This window comes from Osmia lignaria, chromosome 2 (genome assembly GCF_051020975.1).
Source record: "Osmia lignaria lignaria isolate PbOS001 chromosome 2, iyOsmLign1, whole genome shotgun sequence".
In the NCBI taxonomy this organism is placed as follows: domain Eukaryota; kingdom Metazoa; phylum Arthropoda; class Insecta; order Hymenoptera; family Megachilidae; genus Osmia; species Osmia lignaria.
Window position 1 is genome coordinate 7882690 of NC_135033.1, and position 25281 is coordinate 7907970.

The following is a 25281-nucleotide window of genomic DNA, read 5'->3' on the forward strand; positions in this document are numbered from 1 at the left end:
ATGTGCCTTTTTGTGCAAGTAGCATAAAAGTGAGCATGTATCGAGCGTGTTTGGTTGAGACATCATCCAAGAACGGCCTCTTATTCTATATATATATGAAAAAAAAGAATAGAGTTATGTTACAATTGAATCGTACCAAGTAGTAATTTGATTTATAATAACATATATGGTAAATGGTATAGTGTTGCATCAACGGGTACATCAATATATGAAGCATTAGATTACATCTTCAGTTCTCCATTCCACTATTTATGTACTAGAAATATATTTTAAGTTTATTTGGTCATTATAGTGCAGGTAATAGTACATATGTATTATTTACTCTTCAATTTAAGCTTCATAATTGATGTATTAATGAAGTCATACTTAATTTTTAATAAACATCCAAAGTACCATAAATAGCTTTGCAATCATTAGGGAATGAGGTCTGTTAGGCTAGTGCAATTCTTCCGTGAATTGCTACTAACTATACTTTTCTCATTAAGTTGTATACAGAGTGGAAACTTTTCACAATTATGTTACATTATAGAAAAAGAAATATAACCATAAATTATTTCAAACATAATATAATTTCTTGAAATTTTGTCATTCAAACTGTAGTGATATTTGTCCTTATTTTTAAAGTAAATCCAAACCAAAGTACGAGATTTTTAACACATTTTCACATTTATCATATAATATTATAAAATTCTCAACTACCTGAAATATTATACATACCTGTTCATCAGCTTAGCACTTCAGTATTACACTATAAATCATGTAATAGTGTAATCTAATTCATATTACTAAAAATATTAAATAATTATTATTCCATGTCGATGAAGTCAAGCTTGAAAAAATAAACAAATTTCTTTAGAAATTATCTTTATATTATTACTCGCTACTCCTTGTAATGTTAATATTTTGGGAAACTTTTTCTTCACAATGAATATACAATTAATTGAGTTTAACAATTTATTTAAACCAGACGACGATGTCATTGGTTGTAGTTATATGTACAAGGCGATTGATGTGTTTAGAGAATGTCTATCAGTTTGCGTGCAATTACGCTTTGAAAATGCCGCAACTTCCAAACAAAGTAAAAAACTACATTCCAATGTAAGAGCCTAACATCGTCAAATCACTTTCTTTGAGCTAATCGCTGAAGTAATTGTACGTAGAAAGGTTTACTGCTTTTTCGTTGGCGTGAAAAGTAGTTTGGTATGTTTTATAGTTGTCCACTTCTGTCTCTTCCAATAGTATGATAACATTGTTAGTGTCGAGAAGATAATTATAGCCTGTAAAAAAATAATAACGATATAAGATTAATTATAATTACATACATTTAAAAAAATATGTTTCTAACAATAATAAATAATTACCTTAATAGTTAATCGCTTTCTTTCATCAAATTCAGAATTTGATGTCCACATAAGGAATGTGGTGATATCTTTTGCTATTTGAGAAGCAGTTGCTGGAGTACCATCTTCAAATTCTAAGACTTCGTCGAAAATGACCTAGAATATTTATATAAATCAGAAATCAAATCAGAATATTTTATTAACTACATCAACTTACTTGTGCCATGCCAATAGCTCCACCAGGGAAATAAGGATTGAAGTATTGTCCTTCTCCTATTTGAACTCCGGCTGGTGCATCACAGTATCCAGTTAATAATGAAAATATGTAATTCTAAAATGTAAAATATATTTCAATTTAAAAAAAAAATTAGTTTCTTTAACTAATACTTTTTTTCTACGAAATATTAAATAACACATGATATTAGAATTTACCTCTCCATTGTGCCTTGCATTAAGAATGAAGGATAAATCCGGTGGGGAAGAACCATTATTGGCTGCCCTTGCAGCTTCCTCATTTGGATATGGGGATGGAATATAATCAGATAATTTGCCAGGGCGCATAAAATAAGCTCCTGTATCATCAGGACCATCTTGTACCTACATTCACATAATTTTTTTAAAACATTTTTTAAACATTTTATTTCGCGTTATTTGACCTTAATTTTTTGTAAATATTTACCTGAATTTCTTCTGCAATAGCTTTTGCTTGATCTTCGGTATGTGTAACACCAACAAGTTCTCTATAAGCTACATATTTCAAGCCATGACAGGCTGAGCATACATTTTTATATACTTCCCAACCTCGTCGCATACTAAATAATGAAACATAATACATGTATAATTATTTGTTATATCATTTCTATTATGCTTTTAATTACCTTTTATGATCTAATGAATTAAACAGTCCATAGAAGTCCCACTTAAAAGTAGGTGCATGAGCTATTAAATCTGAAGCTGTTACAGAACGATCCAAAGCATAGATTAATGCACTGATACCACCTGCAGTAACTCCCAGACATGTTAATAACTGTAATTGTTTAAATTATATAAAACTTTAGTCTTACAAATATCATATAGTAATATAATACTTAAAATAACTCAAACTTACAATTAATGTGCATATATATATATACATGTATTTAATGAGAAATAAGCTTTATTGGTTGCACATTAGGAATAGGATTGGGAAGGACATCTTCAATTCATTAGAAAAATACACATACCACTTTTCTACCCTTAGACCATTGGTTTGCGGTAGAAAAATTATGCACCTGCTAAATAAAAATTCAAATATTAGATAAAAAGAAATATAAAGCATCAGTTTATTTTAAATTGTATCAATAAAGTTGATTAAATCTAATACATTCACTACAATGACAGATGTAATTATTTTTTAGTGTTGAAATAACCAGTTTATTTGAAGGCATAAAGTATTAACAATTATTTTATATTAATTCTATCATTATCTTTAAAAATTATGAACACTCCCAGTTATAAATTTGGTATTTTACTTTTATCCACATAGATCTCATATTTGCTTGACCATGGCAGCATCACAATTTTCTGTCCTGATAACTATTACATAACATGAAATAAAATGTCTTCAAATTCTGATTTAATTTACTGTTTTGTTATATCATATATCTAATTTGATTAGAGACAATAACAGATAATATAAAACTAAACTATCTTTGGGAAAAAATGTCATAGCAGCCGACAAGTTCAGTAGTTCAGCAAGAACATTACATTAACTTTAAAACATCAATATTATGAATTTAAGATCTCGACAAAGAATACTATTTTTATAATAGACAATTTGATATATTTATAAATGAATTATATGTTTAAAGTACATACCTGATTGAATAATGTTCCATAATTTGATTTTAAAAGACCAGATTTACAAACTCGACCCAATGAAGCCGCCATGTTGGCCGAAGGTGTAATGTATAATGACTATTAGTCAGTTGCACGCCTATACAATAAATTTTTATCAAATAGTGAAACAATTACTATTTATATTAATTAAATTTTTCTATTTATTATATGTACATTTTTATGGCACAAGACCCTAAGGAGGTAAGACTAGGAGAACGAGTACTTACACAACTTTGAAGTCTCTAAGTCTACAGTGACTCCAGATCTAACAAGACCTTTGTTCTCGAGTGGTTATGATTTTAGGGGTTCCAGACATCCCAAGTCCAGTTAGATCTACAGGTACTGAACACACAGTCGGTATAACAATCTTGCATGTTTCACCAATCCCTCTTTTACCGCACCTCACACAGGCTACTGAAAAGACACTATTTTAACTCCCTCAGACCCTTATTTTATCCTTCTTTATGGGCCAAACCCACATTTCCTAATTATTTATTATTTTATTTCTCTCTACGGGCTTCGCGGGAACCGCCCTTCCCAGTTATTTATTATCCTTTTCCTCTTTATCGACCATGGCTTCCCTTCGCAGTTACATATCTTTCCATTCTTTACATCGGCCTCGCCGATATTACCCCTGTAGCACTTCATCCCTCACATCGTTGCCTCCCTCACATCTCTGTATCCCTTACATCACTGCAGCCCTCATATCACTGCAACCCTTATAATAAATATATTATAAATATAATAATACATTATAAAAACTGATTCGAGTAAGAGTAAATACAGGTAAGTAAAGGTAAGGAAAGAAAAGTAAAGGTAAGTAAAGTCTCGCGAGATCACAACATCGTTGCAAAACACGTAATCCCGATCTCGCGGGCGGCGTTTTTGTGCTTTGCAACATTATCGCCAACACCTAACCGCGGCCTCACGTTTTGCAACATTGTTGCGCGCGAAAGTTCAAGTGCTTCACAGAATTTTCGCATCTTGTGAGGCACTTGATCCTTCGAGAGCAACAATGTTGCAAAACGTGAGGTCGGGAGTGCGCGCCTGCAACATTCCTGCACTCTCGGCGGGGAGTTTTGGTGCTTTGCAACATTATCGCCAGCGCCTAATAGCGGCCTCACGTTTTGCAACATTGTTGCGGCCTCATGAGAGGCTCAAATTCTCTGGCTACTTACCTTTACTTACCTTTACTTACCTTTACTCGAATCAGTGGATGTAACTATGTTTTTTTTTTTAACTTGGGGAAATCTTGCATAAGACCCCCCACCGTCCACTGGGTGGAGTGGGCGGTGGGGGAGTGTCAGATTCCTACTGACTAAAACCCCACGGCGATCGACACTGGCACTAAAGGAGGGTTCCGGGACCTTATGTATAGTACTCCGGAGCCCTCCAAGCCTGGCACGCAGGGTTCCCATCTCGGGGGAGATCTAAATTGAGACCCTCCCCTGGTGCCTACTTTATGACCGACACCGGGGATCGCACCCGGTACCGGCCTCAGGCCCCGTACTAGGGTGCCCCTGTGACTATAGATCCTGCAAGACTGGACATGCTTTTTTTATTGAGATATGGTAACGCAGAACTCGAGACACTGAGTGATGAGTTATAGTGGTTGATATGGAAACAATCTGCTTATCGTCAACGTGCATTAGATTGGTTGCACTGCGATGTGTTTCACATTTTTGTTATACTAGATTATATTAGATGGCGCTTGTTTACGAGGCACGAATTCAACATCCCCGAAATAAAGGCATGGCCGTCTTGTTGAATATGTAGTTACTGAAGTCTACTTTGCCAATGATGCCAATGTTGTACGATTAAATTTTAAAAGGGTTGAATTTTATTCACATGTTATCCATACTGTACATGTTTTCGATCGCATAAATATTAATAAATCATCTGTAACTTTTATCCTGAGATAATAACATTATTTGGTTTATATTTATATATTATCTAAAATAGAAATTTCAAACTGATACGGTGTATAACATTTTGTTAAGAAAGATGTAATTCACAAAATTAGATGTTTTCTTTTTAGCATCTTGTTCCTATACATATTGAATACTGTTTTTATTTTTATTCTCAACTTTATTACATTGTAAATTTATATACTATTCTGAATATGTAGCGGGTGTGACGCATGCGCAACTTCTGTTGGTAGTCTTGGCAGTTTGCTGTCGACCATTGGTGTCAGCTGGTGGTTTCGTCAGATGATATCGTGAATCCTATAATATCACATCGATCACCGTGCAGAAGAAATAGATTCAAGATGAGCGGAGGAATGCCGGAGTTGGGTTCGAAGATTAGCTTAATATCGAAGGCGGATATTCGTTACGAAGGCCGACTTTTTACTGTTGATCCTCAAGAATGCACGATTGCTCTGGCTAATGGTGAGTCTCAAATCAAGATGGATACCGAAATCAGTTTTGCCGCTGCTCAGTTTCCCGGTTATTTTGTTGTAATAACCGCTACTTTTCATTATCGATTACCTTCTTGCATTTGTTTTGTATATCTGGTTCGTGCATTTTTTAAAAGCGAATTTGACAATTCCTTTATATTCTATTCAAAAATACTTTTGAAATAATCGGTACTTGGATTCGTCCGGTAAAGCTTCGATACAAAACAACGGGGGTCACCCGTCAGCTATAACGGATATATTATACATTATTCTTAATTTAAATCTGTTTCCGAAGTCTGTATTTAGATTTAACGTATTTTTAATTCCAATAAACTTATTAAATATATTATTTAGTATCTCTGTATTTATAACATTCTATATATGAATGTAAAAATTATGAAAACAGATGTATGCAAGTTAATATTTAATTAGACGATTTTATATTTTAATTTTACAGTTCTTATAATTACAGTAATAAACTGAATTCTATGTGATATAATAATTATTTTTTTAAATATTTTCTTTGTAACATAATATTATATTTAACTGCTTCAAACAATTTAGAACCAAAGTGAAACAAACAGAGTCTGAAGTATGAAAAACTTATGAAATTAAAATTTAAATATTTCCAGTGATAATGTAATCCATTGTTTGTGCAAAGTCAGGTTGTTTGAAAGCCAATGCTTATATCCACCATTGTGTCAAATGTTTGTGTATCATACTTATCATGTTTATATCCCTTGTCCTTTTTTTTTTTTTGAGACATATTATGAAACTGTTATAATAAATCGTTAAATTTGAATTTTATGTCATTGCATATTAACTTTATTTATGTTATTAAAGTTTTAATTTTATATTTTATTAATTATTTCATTAATTTATTTGATTATATTAAAATATAGGTACATTTGTTTCTAAAATATGTAGTAATCCATTTTTTCAAATAATGCAGTACGTTCTTTTGGAACTGAGGATCGAGAAACACAGCTTCCAGTGGCACCACAGAATCAAGTATACGAATATATTTTATTCCGTGGTTCAGATATTAAAGATATTCGAGTTGTCAACAATGTTAGTTCTATTCCAAATGATCCAGCTATTGTGCAGGTAATTATATATATATAATATTTGGTGAGAGCATTATGTAAAATATATAAATTATAAAAGTCATGTTTAAAAGCACAATTTAGTATCATCTACAATTGTTGATTATTTATAGATGACGGTGCAACCGTCTATGAGCCAGCAGTCATACCAGCCTCAACCTAGTTATGCTCATCCAATGATGGGTCCAATGGGTGGACAATATGGAACACCCTATGGCATGACAATGGGTACTATGGGACCTGTAATGGGGATGCCACCTTCTACTAGAGATCCTCGTGGACCAATCAATAAACAGCCAAGTGAGTTGAGCTTGGGCTCTGCTGAACCCAATGCCATCTCTATCCCAAACTCACTACCGATGGCCAATGTCGACCCATTACCAAAAGACCAATCTCTGGAAGATGGTAAACTGTTTTTGCTATGAACTATTCCTTGCCAATGGCATGCTTGCTGCTTCTTCTTTGGTAATGCTTGTTATCCTTACTCATATTATCCATTTTAGTTATTAATCGCAAATTATGCACTAACAAAGTGCATGAAAAGCTTGCTTTTTTGCTTTCTTCTAACTGCTTGTATACAACTATTTACATTAAGTTTCAGCTTTATAATAACAAACTTATATTAATTTCAATGCTACAGAAATGATTACTTTAAACTTATTGCTTCAATGTAATCTGCTTTGTTAATAAAATTTATTTTCATCAACTAATAATTTACGTATCTTCGTCGATTTTCGCTTATTCTGCATATTGATATCTTTTATTTAACATCAGTGATAATATATTGTTTGAGTTAAAATGTACATTTAATATCAGTTTTAAATTAATGTTGTAAGATAATTGTGAAATAACAGCAATCCCAACTTTTGAATGTTTAATTTATATTTTATGTGGTTTATACATGCACTACAATTATAATCATTTATTTTCAACATTTTCTTGTTTCAGTTTGTGCATGAAACCTTTTCTCATTCATTTTTGATTTAGTACTTTCGTTCTAAATATGCATCTGAATTTCATTTAAACAATATGAGAAGCATTATGCATTAGTAAGTAACATAATAGCAAGAACAGTTGAAATTTTATATAGAAATCATCTTTTAAGATTAGTTTTAGCCCTAGTACTCCGATAATTATTCATTTCGCGGTAAATATTTAAACACTTGTTGCGCGTTTGTCCTTGAAATTGCCATTAGTGCTTGATCAAAATACGAGATATGTGATTACTTACTTTATCTTGCAGGTGTATTAGATCTTATTAGCGGAGGTTCACGATCAACAACTCCAACTTCCTCTTTGTTAACACGCAAAAGTCCAACTATAGATCAAGGTATTCAAGTAGGTATTCAACAACAGCAACAAAAACAACAAGCCAGCAGTGTTGGTAAGCTTGGTGATAAAACGAATATGAGAACTATTCAACCTGCCCGACGCGATCATGAAGGGTATGTAGCAAATCAATGCAAAACATATTATAGAAGACAAGCGTTTTCTTAAATTGATGTATTTTGTTTCAACAATAGCGGCAATAAAGCAGGAGGTACAGTATCTCAATATAATGATGGAAAGCGTGATTCGATGAAGCAGGATGGTCAGTTACAAGGTCAGGGTACTCATAACCAAGGGGGTCGAGGGAATCGTGGTGGATGGATGAATCGTGGAAACATGCGAGGAAGAGGGAGAGGTCGCGGGGGCTTTAGAAATCAACCTGGCAATACTGGTGCTAAACCGAAGAATACATTGAAGTTCGATAATGACTACGATTTCGAGCAAGCTAATACTGAATTCGAGGAGCTAAGGTATGTACGGTTGTGTGTATTCCTTTTTTATTATGCATGGTTAGTGCCGGATTCATTTCAAGTACATTTGAAATGATAAACGTGGATACCATGCAAAATCAATGTTATGCGTTTTTAAAGTAATTCATGATCGTATCCTACATGTTTTACTTACGCAACGCATCGACAAACAATACCATAAACTTAAAGGATGTGTTTAAAATCAACGGAGGTGGCATTGATATTCGTTATAAAATCTAGATCTCAGTTGGCAAAAACGAAGATTGATACTGGTGCTGATAATGAGAAGAAAGATGACAGCGGTAATGAGACTGGAGCGGGCGAAGGTGAACCCGAAGAAGAACCTGAGATTGTTCATTACGATAAGTCGAAGTCTTTCTTTGATAACATTAGCTGCGAGGCTGTTGAGAGGAGTAAAGGGTAAGTTGTGAAACTGAAGTAAGATGTGTGATCGCAGAAAGTAAGTATATACAATATGATTTTTATAAAATATTACAGACGGTTCCAACGTACGGACTGGAGGACTGAACGTAAACTGAACTCTGAAACATTTGGTGTTGCGTCAACGAGACGTGGTAGTTTTCGCGGACGTGGTTACTATAATCGTGGAATGGGAGGCATGTATCGAGGTGGTGGTGGTGCAGGTGGTTCTGGTTTTCGAGGTGGTTATAGAGGTTCTAGAGGTGGTAACCGTAAACCCGCTAACCAACAGCAACAGAACAATCCTGGCAGTCAAAATCGCACGACCAACGAACAATCCACTACTCCATCGCAGCAGAACAGCCGCGTTGTATCATCCTTTTGAATGAACGACGCCCTACTATATAAATAAGTATTCACTTTAGGATTAAGATTTTTACAATACCTGCTCTGCCTTTACGGACTGATTTGAATTCGAGTGTAAAAAGGATTCACTTGGTTAAGGAGAAGAAGAAGAGGTAAAGGTAATAAAAAAAAAAAAAAAGAAGTGAAAAGTTCTTTGAGAGAACTTTATCGTGAGGTTTTTCTACTGCCACGCAGGAATAACGTAGAAAACTGATCATTGCTTTGCAAGTCCTGCGTTTAGAATTTCTCGACAAATAAATACGAATCTTATTGTTATAAATAGTTAAGTTTCAAGAAAAAAAAGCAACTTGATATTCAGAGCTATCACGTCCTACGAGTTAAGAAATTGTCGAATGCTTATGAGTGTAATAAGTATAATGGGTGTAATAAGTATAATGAGTGTAATAAGTAATACACGCCGGACGGTAGAATGTTTTCAAACAACATATACAAAGTAACAAGTTTTAAATTTTCAGTTACACTTGTTTAAACACTGTTAACTCGACAAGCATGCAATTATGAGAGTAAAAGAACAATAAGAATCTCAAGGAAAATTTTTGTAATGCAACGTAAACACATTGTCTATAAAAACAAATAAGAATAGTATGACATGATTTCGAAGAAAGATGGATAAAGATGAAAGCAAAGTGACGAATTAATTTTTCATGTTGCATGTGTTGTTACTCTAGTAAAACGAGACGCATGGAGCACTACTGTTGATTAAAGCTTTTCACGGGTGAATAAAACAAATTAGTAGGGGGTAACAAACGAGAAAAAAAGAAAAAGATAAAGTGGAACATGCGTACAATCGCAGATTAGAGTAGGACAATATATTATGATTATTTTGAACAGTCAACATTATTTATTTAAGATAATGACCGTGTATGCGAATTTTGGTGAAATAATTATTTTACTCGTGTATTTACTAGGGGGTTTTGATTTTCGAACAGGAACGTATAATTGTTCCTTATGGAGAAACAGAAAAAGAAGAAAATAAATAAAAAGATTGATTTTGTATATTTCATAGAAATACGCGTGTAAAGCTGAATCGTACATCAATACTGACCATTGATTTTTGTTTGCCCTTTTTTTTTCTTTAAAATATTAAACGTGAGTATGTTAATGAAAGAGAAAATGGAAGCGCAAATGCCTTCTTGTAATTCGACTGCGTTTGATAAGTTCGATTTTCAATTAAAAAGAAAATTCTGATAAATTTTTGATGTACGAGGACGCTATGCGTAGATTGCAGATAGCGTTACGAGAGTAAGACTCTAAAAGCATGATAATGTTCTTCAAAAATATAAGACGCAAAAAGGAAGGCATAGGTATATTATTTGCGACTGTTATTTTCTTATGGTTCGTATGGAATCCTAAACGTATACAGATATATACATTACATTAACATGAGATTTAGTTACGTGTAAGTCTTATAAAAGAAAAAGAAGAAAAACCTCCATAAGCTAACAGTAAAGTTGCAAAGCAAGGAAAAAAAAAAAATATAAAGCGTATAAAGATAAGTTAACTAGAAAGGAATATGGGGGAAAAAGAAGAAATATAACTTTTAAGTTTTATGCATAGCGCGTGGAAAGAAAGCACACGGTGTATGCGGTTTTCCGATAATAAATTTTTGTTTTGTACAACGGATATTGTGATTCCCATTACTGAATAATATTGAAATAATAAAATAACGTTTGTTGTATACTCCTTAAGCCCACCAATTGCTTTGCGAAAAAGAAAAAAAGAACAAGGAAGGAGAAAAAAGTATTCGAAAGTATTCGTCAATTATCAATAAAAATTGTTTTTGTAAATTGTCAATGCTCCAAGAAAAAGAGGGTTCGAACAAGTAATTAAAAAGAGACTTGATCGCATAAAAAAAAGTCATATCATTATTGTCGAATTAAATGCTAAGTAAACTTAAAAAGAAAAGAGAGAAAAAAAATAATATGGTGGCGTCGATTCATCTATGTACAAAAATGCGATGCGTTGCGTATACGCGTGTATAAATACTTAACATTGTATCAATGACTGAGAAGAAAAAAAATCAAGCAACGCGTAGCTTGAATCTTTTTCATTTCCTTCAACTTCTTTCAGATTTGATCGAACAAGTACAAATCTTACTCAACATCCCTCCGCAACATTTTCCAATTCCCTCGATCGTTCATCAAGGGAATTGGAACGCGCAGCTGGTACGAATCATTTCTGATGATTCCTGAAGAATACGGCAGATCACGGTCGAAGAGAAGCGACGTTCTCGTGTCAAGCGCAGCTCATCAGACCTGTCCTCGTGTTGTCGCAGACCTCTCTTATCGGACGACCTCTTGCCGTCACTTTGCTCTCGACAAGCGTGAAATTGTTCTTGTAAGTGCGGCGCAAAGTACGAGGATTCGGCACGTAAACTTCGTACGGACTTCGACCGTTTTCAACCACCCATATGCTACCGGACTCACCGATCCTCAATATCGACATCAAACCTTGAGCCACTACGTACGGTCTGGAACGAATCGATAAGAATTTTTATTATTTTCATCGTTCAACAACGGAGGTCTTCGTCGGGATGAAAATAAACTTACGTTTGTATGGATAATTGTTCGAGATTTTTTACGAAATCCGCCTTCATCACCCGAGAGAGCAACTTGTTTGGACTGTCCACTGTGAGCGCGGTCTCTGTTAAACCTGGGCACAACGTTATCACTCGGATACCGGTCTTCTCATATCGATAAGATTCCTAATAAATATTGAAATTTATTTTAGTTAAAAGTAGTCTTTCCTTAATGTTAAGTTGCATTTTCTAGAAGGTCTGTAATGTTTATTCGGAGGTAACGAACAAATACTTGATGTTAGTAGCACCGTTCATTGTGTTCTCAAATTTTGTAAGATCTATGTTCAAAGTGCCGATGCGTTGAGAATAAAAATTGAAAAATTTCACTGTCTTATTAATAATTATTCATAAGTATCATCACAAGAAATAATCTTACCGCGAGAGATTGCGAGAGACCGATGATGGCGTGCTTGGTAGCCGTGTAAACCGGAAGTTGAGCTGTGCATCGGATGTCTATGTGCTGGCTAACGTTCACCAGAGTTCCACCGTGTCCAAGTTCATTTCTGTTTAAATATTTAACAGCAAGGAAAGCGGTAGACACCATCCCTCCCTGAAACAGTGTAAAATAATTATATAAGTTTGAAAAATGAAAATAAAACGACGTTTTATCTTTACTTACAATGTTCACTGCAATTTCTCTTTCCCATCTTCGTTCATCCAAAATCCCAGCATTATTGATAACAATATCAATGTCGTTCATAAGTTTGGCTGCTTTCTCAAAAGCCTCTTCAAAAAAAAAAAAGAAATAAAAAATGAAAATAGGTAGACCCTCTTTTGTAAATTAATCAAAATATTTATGTTTTTCTTAGATCAAGGTTTATGAATTCATTCTATCATTATCAATTACATAAAAGACCACGATACTGATTTAAGAACCCATTAAAATTCTTATCAATGGTACCCAATTCAGTTTTTCATGATGTTTGACACTTACCAGCCGTTTGTTGGTAATCAGACACGTCCACATGTATAAAGTGCACCTTTTCTCCGTACGATTTTTTGACACTCAGTTCCACTTTTCTTCCAGCGTCTGCGTCGATGTCCAGTATAGTTATCTTCTAAAAATCAAAGAAAAAAGAACGAATTAAATGGGTGTGTACAATTTTGATGATCCCCAGAGTTTATCTCTGAAAAATACTCACGCTGGCACCGTGTTTCAAAAAGTGATTGAGGAAAGCACACCCTAATCCTGAGGCTCCACCAGTGATGAGGACGTTCTTTTCTGAAACCAGTCCATTTATCGCTTCTATCTCTTTTGCTTTCTCAGACGAAGAAGAACGTCTGCTTCTATTGTTATTATTCTCTGTAAGATTTTTACATTTTACACTCGTAACGTTCTTCTAATCGAAGCGTTCTTAACACACTCTGATAGAATATGAATTGTTTTCTTTTGAATAATATTTTCGTTGCTTTTACAAGATCAATCGTTTCGTTATCGAAGATGAAAAATTTACTATTAACCCTTTCACTGTAAACAACGCGTGGAATTGGTATCGAAGCACAATAAGACACAGATTTTTGTCTTCATCCCTCGAATGGTGCCTGAGTCAATGGCAACCCAGAATTCAAAAAAGGAAAGTAATATAAAATATAAAATTAAATCTAAATTGACTATTTTATTATTCATCAAATTTCAGAGGGTGCTTTCCAACTCTGCAGCGAAAGGGTTAATTGCAATCGGCGAGTATACGATTATATCTGTCAAAAGAGTTCAACCACGTGTGGAACATCTTCACGTAAAATCACGTGTATTATCTAAAGTAACAATTCTATAAAATCATAAAAAAAACAAAAATAGACGTTCTGAGCATACAAATTAAAAAAAAAGGAAACAAACACTCTAATCTCTGTAAAAATAGCTCACTGTCTGACTATTATAACACTATTTCACTTAATCAAGTGAAGTATACTGTTCATCGACCGGTGAATTTAATGAATAAATCCATCAGTTTATTTCGAATCGACAGAGCACGGTGTCGAACGTACCCATTTTTTCCGATAGTTGCGAGAAAAGTGCGTGGTTAAGGAAGCGTTAGAAAGGAAATCTCGAGACGTGAGATCACGAAAAGCGAGCAGCGTACTGAAGCTTGCTCGCTCTTCGACGATGGTATTTATACGCGTCTGAAGCGTCGTCGCGACGATTCCTGGTTACGACGATGCAGACACGAGGCGTCCCGTGGTTTATCGCGAGGCACAGCCTCGTGGAAGGTGGACGATGGACCAGGGTAGGAGTTGTTTCTCTCCACCCCTCTGTATTTCCAGGGTAGACGAATCTCGAACAGACGATAACGTCTCTAATTAATCCCTTCTCATCCAAACTAATTAATTCAATCGGTTTTGTATCACGTTCGCTCTGTCAGCGTTGATAAATTCCGATATACCGAAAGAAATTCAACCTATCGTCGCGAGTCTTTGCATTGACGTCTACTCTGTTCGTTCGATAAACTGTAATTAAACTGCTTTCGATAATTTCTGTCTGACGATAAATGTTCTAGTTATCTCTGTGCAGTTTAATTGGCCAGGTGATGAATCTCGGTCGAGAATAGAGAGATCAATTGTATTCTGAATTTTTAGTTTAACGATCGTTCGTTTTTAAATGAAAGCAACGATTGTTCGTAGAACGAAATGTTGCGCGTTTGTTAATTGTTTAAGGACGTTCTTGAAATGTGTACGATTTTCGGTATCTTGAAAGGTGAATGATTTATTTCTGACTCGAAACGAATTTAATAACTTCTGATCCTACGTTTCAACGGGCCAATAGACATTTTAATTTAGTGTTAATTGAAATTCTCAAGTTTTTAAAATCCTTCGACTAGTCACGAGTACGAATAATCAGCGAACTTGATCACACGAGCAATTTCCTGAAACTGAAAATAATCAAGGTCCCTCTGACGAGATAGGTCAACGTAACATGACGTGTTATCGATGCAAGATTAACTAACAAACGTTACGTAGCGTTTGTCCTGGAAGTGCAACGACCGTGCGATAAAAATGCAGTAACCAAAGCTACGTATGCTTTTTACTTTGGTAATCCCCTGGGTTACTGGGTCGAATGCAATGGATGATCAAACCATATGCATCTACATTTCTTGACTCATCTTTGCTGACTTTCAAATTCCAGGGAAGAAATGGTAGCAGAAAACATCCTCGTGTACATACTGATGAGTATTTTTTTAATTGAATAGAGATAATGGAACGTCATCCGATTTTTGTGCCATTGAATAACCCTGATTTATCAATTTCTATTAATTTATTAATATGCTATAATAATTTTCTAGTATTCCATGCTGAAATATTCCCTTAATAAGGAAACATTTCTGTAGCAGTATCTATAGTATTTTCTCTTATTAGAATACTCTTTTAACGAAGAAATATTTTTATCGCGATATGGGGTGCTCTTCAAACCGGACCGAACCCTTATCGTTGTTATTTCTTCTCCCTTTTTTACCGGAAAAATCTCGAGCCAATGGTTTCTCAGCCGCGTTCGCGAACAAATAGAACTGGAAAACATAATTTACACTGTGTCGTGTGGCGCACTGGGACGATAAAGAATCGACGTACGCGCAGCTCGTGCTCCGAGGTCTCTTATCAGAGAAAAAGTGCATTTAATGTGTCCGTCTTGGCGAGTTCGCGATAAATCCGCAACGAAATCACGCGTTTTAAAGGCGCTCCCTGAAAACCGGTAAGAATCGGTACGCGTTGAACTTTACTCCGACGAGCGATCGGCAAACTATGTAGGAGTAACGCGTGCACGATTCCCTGTTTTTCTTTTCTCCCCATTTTTCTGCTGATTTCGTCGTAGAAACGTGACGAGGTGCATTCGTGATCGTTATCGATCACTCGATTATGCAATCGATTGATAATTCGCTAGTTAACTGACTTCTAACCGATCGGTAATTTTTTATACAGAATTTTCTTCTTTGACAAGATAACACGGTAGCACGTATTAAAATTATTGAACATTTTCTGCAAAGCAACGAATTGATAGGTAATTTTTTTTCGAAAATAATGAAGAAATAAGAAAGCAGATAATGGGTTTATAATGTATTTAAGAATGATAAGTATTTATATAAAACGATGATACTTTTATTGAACACCAATTATAAGAATAAGCTGTCATTAAACAATTTGCTAACTGTAGCTGATTTTGATAATCCTTTTTACTTTTGGAACGGTAATCCGGGTTAGTTATTTGTACCAACTTTCCTCTTTAAAGTCAATCTTTATATTAAAAAGAAAAAAAAGATTATAGATAAATCATCGAATCCTTCATAATAAAAGGAAACTTGCTAATTATCGCAGGCGTAATCTATGAGGAAAACGAAAAGGAAAAAGGGGTATAATTAGAATAATTGTTCGAAGTGCCGTCAATTCATCTATCAATTGACTCTTGTTTTACACTTTGTAAATCGTTTTAACAACAAAGGCACCGTTGTTCGTCCATGAAACATTACTAATTATCATTTCCTATTTAGCATATCCATAATTAAGTAACATTCTCATTAGAAAATAAATTTTTTTTCCTTTCTTTATTCACAAAACTGCGCAACATTCAACTCGGATCATATGAAAATATGACGATTAGTAACGAAAGAAATTTCATACGAATCAGTCTGCTCTTTCGAACTCCCCATTCTATCTTTCGAAAGTAAAAAAGCAATCATGCACCCATAGATGCGCATTTCCACGCGATAAACGGATATTTTTTCCCTCCTCGTCATTCTCGATTCCCGTCGATTTCTCGGTAGATTGTGAACGGGATGTTACCGGGTTATCGTTAACTCGGCCTGATTACACGAAGCTTTGTGTATGTACCGCGTCGTTTTGCGACCATCTATCTTCGCTATAATTCGTTATTACCTCGCGCGAATATGCGAAAATTATCATTATCATTCGCGAATATCGTTTCTTTATTAATCGCGAAGGATATTTGAATTTTGCAAAGTATGCGAATACTTACGAATCTTGAATCCTGCTAATACAGATTTGACGTCTTTGTCTTTGTATACATGGTACACATCGTTTTTTATTATTCATCAATCTCCCGATAAGAGATAGGAATCAAAGTTCAAGCGACCCATGCTCGTTTCGTTTAGTCGAGTCTTCGGTGGTCCCTGATATGGTGGCGTCAAGGAATTTTAAAAACATTTTTTTGCCTCCACAAAGATCCACGCGGTGTTCCACGTAATCCACTGAGCGAGCTTTAATCGTGTAATCGAAAGTTTGCTGGAGATACAAAATAGAGTTACAAAATGTGAAACTGTTTCTCAGTGTCTGAATATGAAATTTTCAAGAAATTAATCAAATTAATTGCACCGTGTTAACTTCCATAGATTGAGTGGTAAAAGTGTGAAATTAAATTAAAATATTTATTTGAAAATATTCGCGACAGAAATATTAATAATTTATTTTCGAGCTGTTTTCCTTTTTTCAATTATTAATAATAATTCATGGATATAATTGAGGTCTGTGAGAGGTGACGAAGCATCTCAAAGATGAACAATGTTGTGTTTATCATTATTGTAGCTTTAAATAATTCTGGTTACTAATTAAGTATAATTCAAGATATGCATTGTTTATTGTGTTATTCGTACGTAGAGAGATATCAGTTTCCGGCGATAAGCGGGCATACATTTTGCAGTCATTTTTTCGACTGCGTATACTAGTTTATCTTCAATATGGTTACAATGTATTTGATAATTGGATTCAACGTGATTAGTTGCGTTTAACAAACGTTCTTTGAACTCGTTGAATAATAGCAAAAGGATCTTAAATCGGACATAGCGAAAAGTTCATTTCTAAATGATGAGATTCTTTATTTAAAACGAAAGTAGAAAGGAAATTTGTTTTAGTTTTTTTTTTTTTAATTTGTGTATTATTTACTTTAGCACTATCAAAAATAATATTTACAATATTTTACAGTCGTTCTTTATTTGTTGAAATTATTAGTACCATCGACCTACAAAATAATAATTTGCTTCATTAATTAAATATATAAACTCCTACATGTATAAATTTGATTGATTTTTAAAATAATGCTCGTTACACGAATATCAAAAGTATCATTTATCAAAAGTCACCGTAATAATACTAAAGCTGTATTTACAGACTTTCAGGATTTAGTTCATCTTAATCTCGTTTTCGTTCAAGGGATCGTCAGGTTTCTGTGGTAAACTGTCGGATAATTGGATTTCGTAAACCGGCTTTCCATCCTCGCTGATCCAAACGCTTCCGTTTTGTGCGCACCTAATCACGTAAATTACTCCATGCGCGATACTGTCCACTCTAATAAAAGGGTATAAGATATATCAATACCAAAAATTGATTAATACGAACAATTATCAAAAGTACCTTCCGCAATATCTTTGAATAATTTCTTCCTCTTGAAGATTGTTTGATAAATTTTCCATTGTTACAGGTTGAGTCAGTTCAGGACACATTACTATTATTCTTACTCCTGTCCTCTGATAATGATAAGGTTGCTGAAAAACAAGAAAATTGAAAAATAAATTTGGAAATATAATGCTCTACGTTTCTTCCTTAGGCAGATAAATTTTCATTTCGAAGGTCCTGCAAAATTTTCAATATATCTAGTACTTCTTCCTTTTCTATCAATAGTACTTACTGAAAAGGAACGGCTAAAGCTAACCACTGCATGTTTCGTGGCGGAATATACTGGAAATTGTGATAAAGAATGCAGACCAGCCACAGACGAAATGTTCACGATAACACCCCCTTTGCCTCCAGAATCTTTTTGCATTTGTTGTATTCCTAGAAGCGTTCCACGTATCACCGCGGTCTGTACAAATCGACCTCGATTAATTAAAACGTAATTGTAATTAATGTTTGTATTCGTAAAAGTGTTTTTGCTTACCACGTTTACGTCTATAGCTTTTGTGAAATCGGTCTCGTCGATCACGCCAGCATTGTTTACTAGAATCTCCAAGCCACCGAGCATATTGATGGCTTTCTTGAACGTATCTATCAGAAAAACGTGACGAAAGTCAGTTAATTAATTTGTCAGATTATTTAATTTGTAATTTGTAATTTGTAATTTCTAGCTATGAAAATCTATTTAATGTCTACTTTCTGTAAATGTATACTATGTATACACTCATGTATACTAAATAAATAAATAAATAATTGAATTAATTTAAAAGTGATATTTATTCATGATTACCATCGAATTCGAAATTGCTGGTTACGTCGCATCGAAAGAAAATCGCCCGATTGCGACCGAATTCCGCGTTCAGAGTTTCCATCGCTTGTTTCCCAGCGGATTCGCGAATATCTATCATCGCGATTGTCTGAAATCATTTGTATTTAAAGTATGTATAAAATACGAATTATGACTATCGAAGCGATGGTTATTTACAGAGGCACCATTCCGAAGAAGTTCTCTGCTGATTGTTAAACCCAAACCACTGGCAGCTCCTGTCACAATCGCTCTTTTATCCTTGATCTGCATTTTTCCAATAGTTAATCCTCTTCAACGAAGAACCACCTGGTTCTATAATATTTCTTCTACTCGAAACACTTCCGTAGAATTCGTCAAATGTCTAATCAAATTCGAATAGTTGTTAGAACATCAACAATTTTAATTTCATTCGATCAGCTTATTATATTGGCAACACTTACTGATGCGATAAGAGCGGAGAACAGTTTTCAAATTCTGTTGAAACGATTTTCTGCGATTTTCACTTCGATGTACTTGTCGTTTCGATCTTGTCATTTACGATGCGAGAGTATTGGACACTTGGAACAGATCGATCGAGTTTGAAACATGCAATTTTCACGATTTTAAAGTGTCGAATGACGAGGTCTTGATGGTAACTGGTTGCAGCTCTGCTTCTCGCGCTGATACGACAGAAACTTCTTACTTTTGTGTGATGATCTTCGACCTCCTCCGCGTCATGGTTCTTCGGGTACGTCAATCTTCTCGTATTTGTGTGAGTCGCTCGTTGCAATATGGTTCTACTTTTGATTGCTTCTTTCTCCTGTACGAAGAGATTCGATATTCCAAAAAATGTGCGTTATTGGTTAATTAGTAAATGGTGTAATAGTGGAATAGTTTCTTTGTACAGATTGGAAAATGAATAGCTTTGATGTTTTTGATGAAAAAGATAGAAATTATTGCAGAAGAAAATTTTGAATTTTTATTCGAAGGTATTCGAAGGTATTCAGCATCTTTCACTAAAAGAACCTCGCCCTTATAGGTCAAAGGGTAGTTGAATCGTGATTTACATAGCACAGGCGCCAACTGACGTTCAAGCACCAGTGCTGCGGTGGTTGCCGATTTCAGGCGCTTTCCTCTTATGGGTATCGAACACTCTATACATTGTATTTTATATCAATAGGAAGGTTTAAAATGGATTGTATTTAATTCAATTTATATAGAAATACATTTAATTTACACATTCGATGTTTAACATTTTGCGGGTGATGATCAGATAGTGTTAGGAATCGGAATTATCGGCCGATAATCGCGGTCTTTCCAACCTCAACTTTAAACAGATAGCATTTCCTAAATTCAAATGTAGAATTTTTAAAAAGTTTCATTTCATTGTAAAACAATTTTTCCTTTCTGTTTAATTTACATTTTTACACGTCAAGTTCAATTTTCCTGACATCGGGAAATTCAACAGCGTAAGGTTTCTGATTACACTCGCTGACCCAAATTTCTCCATTTTTACCTTTCTGGATAAGAAGTACCATAGCGTTTGCTACGTTTTCTGTTCTAAAATAAGGAAATGACACGAGTAAACTTCATGTAATGAAATTAACTGACAAAAATATGAGTTTGAATTGGCAAGTATAAAAAAGTAAATTAATCTTTACTTACGGTTGCATAGGAAGGCTGTTGATTAGTTTTTGAACCTCGTTTGGGTCAACGAAATCGCGTACCATCTTTCCGACAGTCGCGACCAAAGGAGTGTCAGTGAGACCAGGGCACATCGTCAGTACCCGCACTCCAGTTTTCTCATAGTAATTCTAAAAAGAAAAAAGATGAAGCCATAAACATTTGTAATTTTGCAGAACACCACGGCTCTTTTGCACAATTAAATTAACATTATTAGTGAAATTTTACATGTTACAAGCTTTTAGAAGTTACCAGTATTACATTAAAAATTCATTAAAAATTTACTTGTAAACAACGACTGAATGCCATCACATTGTGCTTGGAGGCACAATATACTTGAACAGCTGGGTAGGTAGTTAAAGCAACGACCGATGCAATGTTAACTATAGTACCACCCTTGCCACCCTTATGTTTTCCCATGTAATCGATAGCGAGAAACGATCCCTGGATCACACCACCCTAAAATTCCAATAATTATTTGGTATGAAATAATTTTGTTCAGTGCTGAAATTTAAGCTAATCTGATTACTATTAATAATTTCAAAAATGTGATAATGCTCTTGCAATATTAATGATAATATACTTACAACATTTAACTTGATAGTTAGTTGCCAGTCTTTGTCATTCAGTGTTCCAGCGTTGTTAATTACGATATCCAGCCCATTAAGTGTGTTCCAGACATTTTTAAACGTCTCTGTACGAATATTTACCAAAAATTATACAGATATACATAGTATAGAAACAGTAAAAAATGTTAAAGAACCTTCGAATTTTACAGTGTCCGTCACATCGCAAGGGAAGAACACTGCTTTGTCTTTTCCAAATTCTTTTCCCAAATTAGCCACCGAGGTTTGCCCGGGTGAAGTGCTCAGATCGAGTATAGCGACAACCTAAATTTTATAAAATAGAAAGAGAAATTAAAAGAAATAAAACTTGGTAAAAACTCACTTTTGCTCCATTCGCCAACAATTTTTTAGCATATTGAAAGCCGATTCCGGAGGCACCACCGGTGACCAAAACAGTTTTGTCCTTAATGTTCTCCATCATCTAACAAATTCGGTAAATTCGGTAAATTTATAGAAAGAATTTCTGTCATGTAATTTAGTTGAAAGAATAAATTAAAGTATCAGTTTACTCACTATTTGTTCTTTCAATTATCCTTACACTTTTTCGATGAAATGATATGAACAGGAACGCTTGCAATTTTCGAATGAACTTGCTGATTCTGGACGGGGGTAAATATAAATAGTATCGCGTATTTATGTAGTTGAACGCTCTAACAGCTCCGTGTTACTTACAGAAACATTGAAACATTCTAAATACAGATTACGTTATCAGTTCTGTTCTTTTTTAATTTGTTTGGAATTTTTAAAGAAAACAACTATAAACTAATTTAAGCGTCTCGTTTAATTTCTCCACTTGATATTTTTATTCTTTTGTTTCTTGTACATCATTTACTGCTAGTAATTATACGTATATAATTAATGCTTTAACGTTCAAGCGAGTATAGCAAGGTCTGGCATACGATTGACTATTGTTTTAAATTAAAATGGGATGAGACAAGATTGCAATGAACACTTTCAATAAACCATAAAGATCGTTGGTATTATTACGTTCTTACACAAGTATTATATTGATGAAGGTAAAATATTAAATTAATAATTAGCTGATTAAACAGCAGCTTCTGTTAGTGGAATATAGTCTAATTTGGCAATGATTCTATGGGGACTTTCAGAGTGGTATAACTAGGAAATTCAATGGCATAAGGGGGTAAATTGTTCTCGCTGACAAAAATTGCACCATTCTTTCCCTTCTCGATTAATTGGATGATGGCACTCGCTACGTGTTCCGGTCTGTTAACAAATAATCAAAATTTCTTTAAATGTATTGCATTGAATAAAGAAAAAAGTAAACCTTCTTTAATTTCAATAACATAAATTTAAAATTAAAATTTAGACTTTCAGAAACAAAAAAAAAGAAATTTTACATCAGATAACAGTTATCATATACATCCTCTGAATAATTCTTTCGCTTCGTATGTTATCACAGAATTAAACTTTAAGCCATATCACACCATATTTGCATTTTTAATTACGTAATTAGCACTCCATTTGCTACAAATATTTCTTCATTATATTTTGACCTCTTTTAAAATCATTTCTTTTTTTATTCTTGAATTAGTACCTCGATAAATGATTCAATTTCAAGATAATTTACCCGATCTTGTATTTAACGAAGAAAATAAAATCAAAATTTTATGCTTACGGTTGTTTCTGCATACTCTGCATCGCAATAGCCGCAGTTTCTTCGTCGAGAAGATCCATGGCATGCTCTTTCGTCGACATAAATCTTGCAGCCATAGCTGTGGTAGTGAGTCCAGGACATATTGTTAGCATACGAATGCCAGTTTTTTCGTAATAATGCTATCAAAAGGAACAGAAAAATTATTGAGTAAGTATGTATAACTTAAGGAGTAAGCATATAATTATACATATTTGACACCAGTTATCTGGTTGTATGGAAATTTACAATTTATGTCTGTTTTTTGTAAGTAGATAATGACAACATAATATTAAAAGAAAATTTATACACAATGGAAGGTTATAATTTTCTTTTTACCTTTAATGATTGGGTAAATCCAACAATCGCGTACTGGGTCCCACCATAAATGGGTGCAATGGGGATACCCTCGAGACCAGCCACAGATGACATATTTACTATGGTTCCGCCGTTTCCACCCTTGTACCTCCCCATGGTATGTAATCCCAAAATTGTACCATGAACCACACCTTTCTAATAGAATTTATTTCAATTCAAAATTAAAACTACGTTATGCAACATATACCGTAGAACGTAAATATTTAATTACTTACGTAATTAACATCAACCATAATCTCCCAATCAGCGTCATCCATAATTCCAGCAATATTTACGACAATATCTAAGTTTTCATAAGTGTCGATAACATTCTTGTATGATTCTACAAATATAAGCAGTAATTTACATTACATAATCAATGTTTATTAATATCATAGATTGGATCACAGACGCATCGTTGATCCGTGACTAGCGATTAAATATAGAGCAGCTCACAAGAAACCATATCGAACTGTCCGTCTCCGATTTCAATGGAACTCAGTGGATATATTAAGCAGGTGAAAATAAGAGACACATATTTTTTTATAGCGGCCCAATCGCAAGTTTAGGGGGTAAAATCACCCCTTGAAGTTTCAGCAGAAAAATGATATCTCGAAAACTATCACAGATATAAGAAAACTTTTTAAAGAAAAGATTCATGGTTTCTTGAGGTAAAACAAAAGGTGGTCACAGATTTTGTAAAAAGTGCTTTGTTTGTAACAAAAAATTTATTGTTACATTATTTTAAGAGATTAAAAATTTTCTGCTGAAACTTCAAGGGGTGATTTTACCCCCTAAACTTGCGATTGGGCCGCTATAAAAAAATAAGTGTCTCTTATTTTCACCTGCTTAATATATCTACTGACTTTCATTGAAATCGGAGATGGACAGTTCGGTATGGTTTCTTGTCAGATCATTCTGTTAATCGCTTTCGTTTTGAAAGTGAATTACGATAATCTCGACGAAGGGGAATTTTTGATGAAATTAAAACAGTCTTATCTTGGATGTAGAAAGTACAAGATTACTTTATCACAGTATTTATTCCGCTTCGGAATTACTCTACTTGTTACTCTACTTCGCGTGTACATTAGAAATATCGATGAAAATTGTAATTACCTTTCAATTGTTCGTTCTTCGAGACATCGCAGATCACGAAAATCGCGCGATCTTTTCCAAATTCGTTATTCAATTCGGCAGCTGCGCTTTCGCCACCGGAATCTCCCAAGTCTAACAGAGCCACCGCCTGAAATTAAAAGAAACGTCATGAAACAATAGTGGATGAAACGATCAACTATCCCATCGGTATCTTCAAACACGAATACCCAACCACGATTATCGATTACCTTCGCCCCATTTCGTAGGAGCTTCCTAGCGGTGCAGAACCCGATCCCGTTCGCTCCACCGGTGACAAGAGCGATCTTACCCTCGATGCTCATAATCGATCGTCAATCGATTTCAAAGGGAATCAGGATAATCGACGCGGATTTACAGAGGATATCGCGTACTGTCGCGCGAACCACGGTTTGCGAATATATTCCGCGATCAAGGTACACGAGCCGAGAGTCCGCGGTGGACGATGAAACTCGAGAAATCGAGAATCAATCGTAAGGTATTGAATGTCTCGCGGATATCGCGATGGGATAACGTGACCACGGTATCCGCTTGTAAACAAGGATCGAATTCATGCCGATCCTTTGGAAAAAATTCGGCACTAACGGTGGCCAAGCGTCCGCGATACACCGTTTTATTTCTGTCGATTTATTGAGTTACCGATCTGCGTTTCAGATCCTGACTACCTTCTCGGCTGGAAAATCGAACGAGTTAGCAATTAACGAGTGT

General features: G+C 34.6%; 4 protein-coding genes across 7 annotated transcripts; 1 reads left to right on the forward strand and 3 right to left on the reverse strand.

The window, feature by feature from the left end:
* Nucleotides 1-940: 940 nt before the first annotated feature.
* Nucleotides 941-3582, reverse strand: Cyt-c1 (Cytochrome c1). 3 transcript variants are annotated; one of them, XM_034330372.2, is made up of 9 exons: nt 3446-3582; nt 3198-3315; nt 2564-2614; nt 2219-2367; nt 2020-2152; nt 1773-1937; nt 1558-1671; nt 1362-1496; nt 941-1277 (listed from the first exon to the last, which is right to left on the reverse strand). In XM_034330372.2, the coding sequence occupies exons 2-9, from the start codon at nt 3267-3269 to the stop codon at nt 1167-1169; spliced, it is 930 nt and encodes a 309-aa protein (XP_034186263.1). In that variant the 5' UTR covers nt 3270-3315; nt 3446-3582; the 3' UTR covers nt 941-1166. The 3 variants fall into 3 exon arrangements, with proteins under 3 accessions (XP_034186263.1, XP_034186264.1, XP_034186266.1); XM_034330373.2 differs by having other exon boundaries at nt 3393-3457; XM_034330375.2 differs by lacking the exons at nt 3198-3315; nt 3446-3582 and having other exon boundaries at nt 2449-2589.
* A 1802-nt stretch (nt 3583-5384) lies between these two features.
* On the forward strand, nt 5385-10843 carry tral (LSM14 family protein trailer hitch). Of its 2 annotated transcripts, none has more exons than XM_034330131.2 (7): nt 5385-5608; nt 6569-6723; nt 6836-7127; nt 7966-8167; nt 8246-8521; nt 8762-8941; nt 9020-10843. In XM_034330131.2, the coding sequence occupies exons 1-7, from the start codon at nt 5488-5490 to the stop codon at nt 9324-9326; spliced, it is 1533 nt and encodes a 510-aa protein (XP_034186022.1). In that variant the 5' UTR covers nt 5385-5487; the 3' UTR covers nt 9327-10843. The 2 variants fall into 2 exon arrangements, with proteins under 2 accessions (XP_034186022.1, XP_034186023.1); XM_034330132.2 differs by having other exon boundaries at nt 6836-7022.
* On the reverse strand, nt 10659-24927 carry LOC117607060 (uncharacterized). The gene is made up of 18 exons (XM_076690947.1): nt 24786-24927; nt 24559-24685; nt 23679-23785; nt 23425-23598; nt 23071-23228; nt 22512-22658; nt 19321-19432; nt 19126-19252; nt 18820-18926; nt 18571-18744; nt 18297-18427; nt 18070-18230; nt 13088-13248; nt 12880-13003; nt 12565-12671; nt 12322-12495; nt 11917-12071; nt 10659-11837 (listed from the first exon to the last, which is right to left on the reverse strand). Exons 1-18 carry the CDS (start codon nt 24876-24878, stop codon nt 11603-11605), a joined length of 2574 nt encoding a protein of 857 aa, XP_076547062.1. The 5' UTR covers nt 24879-24927; the 3' UTR covers nt 10659-11602.
* Nucleotides 20143-22104, reverse strand: LOC117607001 (15-hydroxyprostaglandin dehydrogenase [NAD(+)]-like). The gene is made up of 7 exons (XM_034330137.2): nt 21945-22104; nt 21754-21852; nt 21569-21695; nt 21393-21499; nt 21091-21264; nt 20788-20936; nt 20143-20682 (listed from the first exon to the last, which is right to left on the reverse strand). Exons 2-7 carry the CDS (start codon nt 21850-21852, stop codon nt 20547-20549), a joined length of 792 nt encoding a protein of 263 aa, XP_034186028.1. The 5' UTR covers nt 21945-22104; the 3' UTR covers nt 20143-20546.
* Nucleotides 24928-25281: the final 354 nt, after the last annotated feature.

What these genes read in the sequence shown, in the direction of transcription:
- Cyt-c1 (XM_034330372.2), bottom strand. Translation starts at nt 3,269, where the DNA reads ATGGCGGCTTCATTGGGTCGAGTTTGTAAATCTGGTCTTTTAAAATCA. An exon ending in GGTCTAAGGGTAGAAAAGTG is followed by an intron (nt 2,368 to 2,563) that starts GTATGTGTATTT and finishes AAACAATTACAG; the next exon opens with TTATTAACATGTCTGGGAGT. An exon ending in CTATTGCAGAAGAAATTCAG is followed by an intron (nt 1,938 to 2,019) that starts GTAAATATTTAC and finishes ATGTGAATGTAG; the next exon opens with GTACAAGATGGTCCTGATGA.
- tral (XM_034330131.2), top strand. Translation starts at nt 5,488, where the DNA reads ATGAGCGGAGGAATGCCGGAGTTGGGTTCGAAGATTAGCTTAATATCG. An exon ending in GCCCGACGCGATCATGAAGG is followed by an intron (nt 8,168 to 8,245) that starts GTATGTAGCAAA and finishes TTTCAACAATAG; the next exon opens with CGGCAATAAAGCAGGAGGTA. An exon ending in ACTGAATTCGAGGAGCTAAG is followed by an intron (nt 8,522 to 8,761) that starts GTATGTACGGTT and finishes TATAAAATCTAG; the next exon opens with ATCTCAGTTGGCAAAAACGA.
- LOC117607001 (XM_034330137.2), bottom strand. Translation starts at nt 21,852, where the DNA reads ATGATGGAGAACATTAAGGACAAAACTGTTTTGGTCACCGGTGGTGCC. An exon ending in TGTTGGCGAATGGAGCAAAA is followed by an intron (nt 21,696 to 21,753) that starts GTGAGTTTTTAC and finishes TATAAAATTTAG; the next exon opens with GTTGTCGCTATACTCGATCT. An exon ending in TAACTATCAAGTTAAATGTT is followed by an intron (nt 21,265 to 21,392) that starts GTAAGTATATTA and finishes TTGGAATTTTAG; the next exon opens with GGTGGTGTGATCCAGGGATC.
- LOC117607060 (XM_076690947.1), bottom strand. Translation starts at nt 24,878, where the DNA reads ATGAGCATCGAGGGTAAGATCGCTCTTGTCACCGGTGGAGCGAACGGG. An exon ending in CCCATAGAATCATTGCCAAA is followed by an intron (nt 19,433 to 22,511) that starts TTAGACTATATT and finishes TCTTCGTTGAAG; the next exon opens with AGGATTAACTATTGGAAAAA. An exon ending in ATTCAAAGATATTGCGGAAG is followed by an intron (nt 18,231 to 18,296) that starts GTACTTTTGATA and finishes CCCTTTTATTAG; the next exon opens with AGTGGACAGTATCGCGCATG.